This window comes from Otolemur garnettii, unplaced genomic scaffold (assembly GCF_000181295.1).
Source record: "Otolemur garnettii isolate 467f Iridium unplaced genomic scaffold, OtoGar3 scaffold00021, whole genome shotgun sequence".
Classification (NCBI taxonomy): domain Eukaryota; kingdom Metazoa; phylum Chordata; class Mammalia; order Primates; family Galagidae; genus Otolemur; species Otolemur garnettii.
Window position 1 is genome coordinate 3,150,686 of NW_003852416.1, and position 2,077 is coordinate 3,152,762.

At 42.5% G+C, this 2,077-nt stretch overlaps 1 protein-coding gene across 1 annotated transcript in view; it reads left to right on the plus strand.

The window, feature by feature from the left end:
• PRDX3 (peroxiredoxin 3) overlaps window positions 1-2,071 on the plus strand; it is an 11,234-nt gene extending 9,163 nt beyond the window's left edge. The window contains exon 6 of the mRNA XM_023511767.1: window positions 1,737-2,071. Within this exon, the coding sequence (XP_023367535.1) occupies window positions 1,737-1,958 (222 nt within the window). The 3' untranslated portion in view covers window positions 1,959-2,071. The remainder of the gene's footprint in view (window positions 1-1,736) is intronic.
• Window positions 2,072-2,077: the final 6 nt, after the last annotated feature.

Here is a 2,077-nt window from a genome sequence, read left to right on the forward strand (position 1 = left end):
GAGGGCTAGCTGGGTAAGAGGCAGTCTTCTGGGGTGGTGATGATCTTGGATGGCTCCTGGAATCAAACACACCTGGGCTTGAATTTTTTTTTTTTTTTTTAACTCAGCTACTTAAGTTGTATGACTTTTGGGCAAGTGGTTTAACCTGTTTGGACCCCAGTTTTACCATAACTAGAATGAGGATCCAACTCATGGATTAGGTATAAAAACTGAATAAGTGGGGTAGCTAGAGTTTTTAGCAAAGGCAGCTGTTATGACTTCTGTCCCAGATTGTCATTTCTGTCTGTATCCGTCTGTGGTTAAACTTAATCAAAGCCTTAGAGCTGGCATCCTGAAATCTGCTGAAGACAGAAGAGACTAAGCAGAATTTGACCTGCAGGAAGGAGGAGCAGGTCCCACCTTGATGTGCTGTGCCTCAGGGTTTTGATAGGACCCAGCTCACCAGTTCTCTCTTGTAACTGATCTCTGGCCTATTCTCCTCAGGGTGAACCTTGGGCCTTTTTGACTCCAAGGTTACTGTCTTCCTTTAGTAACCTAAAGTCTGGCTCTTTCACAACTGGCAGTGACAGGAGAAAGTGCTAGCTGTTTTTATCCCAGAGTCCCCTTCTCTGTGGGGAGTTGCTAATTTTGCAGTTAAGTCCCTACTGGTTTTAATGTCAGGAATAACAACGGAGAAAAGCTGAGTGTGGCTAGTAAGATGCGACTTTCTTTCTGGATTCCATGGGTCCTGCTCCATCCCAGCTCTGCCTCTGCTCACCAGTGGATTCAGCTGGCTTCACCTCTGGGATCAAGCACCAGGACCAGTTCAGCCTCAAACCCGGGACCCCCATGTGCCAGGCCCAGGGAGGGAGAAGAGCACCTGTTTACCTTGAGCTTTCTGTAACTTGCCTTTTCTCTGAGTGGTTAACACTTAGAATTCCCACATTCTTTTAAGATGGGCTGTTAAAATCTCTGGGCTAAACAGCTTGGGGCAGGTGTGCACATGTCCCAGTTACTCAGGAGGCTGAGGTGGGAGGATGACTGGAGCCCAGGAGTTCTCAGCTAGGTGAGCTATGATTGTGTCTGAAAATAGCTACTGCACTCCAGCCTGAGTAGCGTAGTGAAAAAAAAAATCATTTCAAGAAAAAATAAAAAACCTCTAGGTTAAACATGTTTGTATGTATCACAGTAACATAAGCACAGAAGGTGAACACAGACCACTGTGAGTCATCTCGTTACCTTGCTAAGTGATAAAAAGTGATGGGCTTGGTTTTCTGCTCTGCATAGCTTAGGACTAGTAAATTTTTCAAAGATTTTCCTATGGGATTTTCTCTCATTTACCCAAGAATTCACTCGTTTAATACATAACTGATTGAACATAAATATTTAATATACATCTCTGTCCCTTCCCATTTGCTTATGATTTCTTGCCCAGATTTGATATGATTTCAAGCCTGGAGAATGCTTGCCAAATCACTAATAAGTAAAAAAGTCTTCACTGTAGTTCAGTGATTTTCAGATACTGTATGACAGGGCACAGTTATGAATTTGTAAATGTGACCATATCGCATGTTTTCAATGGTGACCTGGTTCAGTCCTGCCTTTGTTAAAACATATGTCATCATGAAGAGATTATAAGCTTCTTGTATAACATTAAAAGCATATTATAGAGCTTAATTTTATTAAAAGGAAAATTAAAGATATAAAAGGGCAGACGTTCTGGTGCTGTTGAGGTACTAACGAGGATATTCTGATGCAGAGGTCTCTTCATAATTGACCCCAATGGAGTCATCAAGCATTTGAGTGTCAACGATCTCCCAGTGGGCCGAAGTGTGGAAGAGACCCTCCGTTTGGTGAAGGCGTTTCAGTTTGTAGAAGCCCATGGTGAAGTCTGCCCAGCAAACTGGACACCGGATTCTCCTACAATCAAACCAAATCCGACTGCTTCCAAAGAGTACTTTGAGAAGGTAAACCAGTAGATCGTACCTTCTCATGCAAGAGAAGAAGCACAGTTGGAACTCGCTTTTAGCATTTCAGAGATGAACCAATTATGCTTGTATTCATAAATATTTCCCTAAATATGTTGTTTTTGTAATGC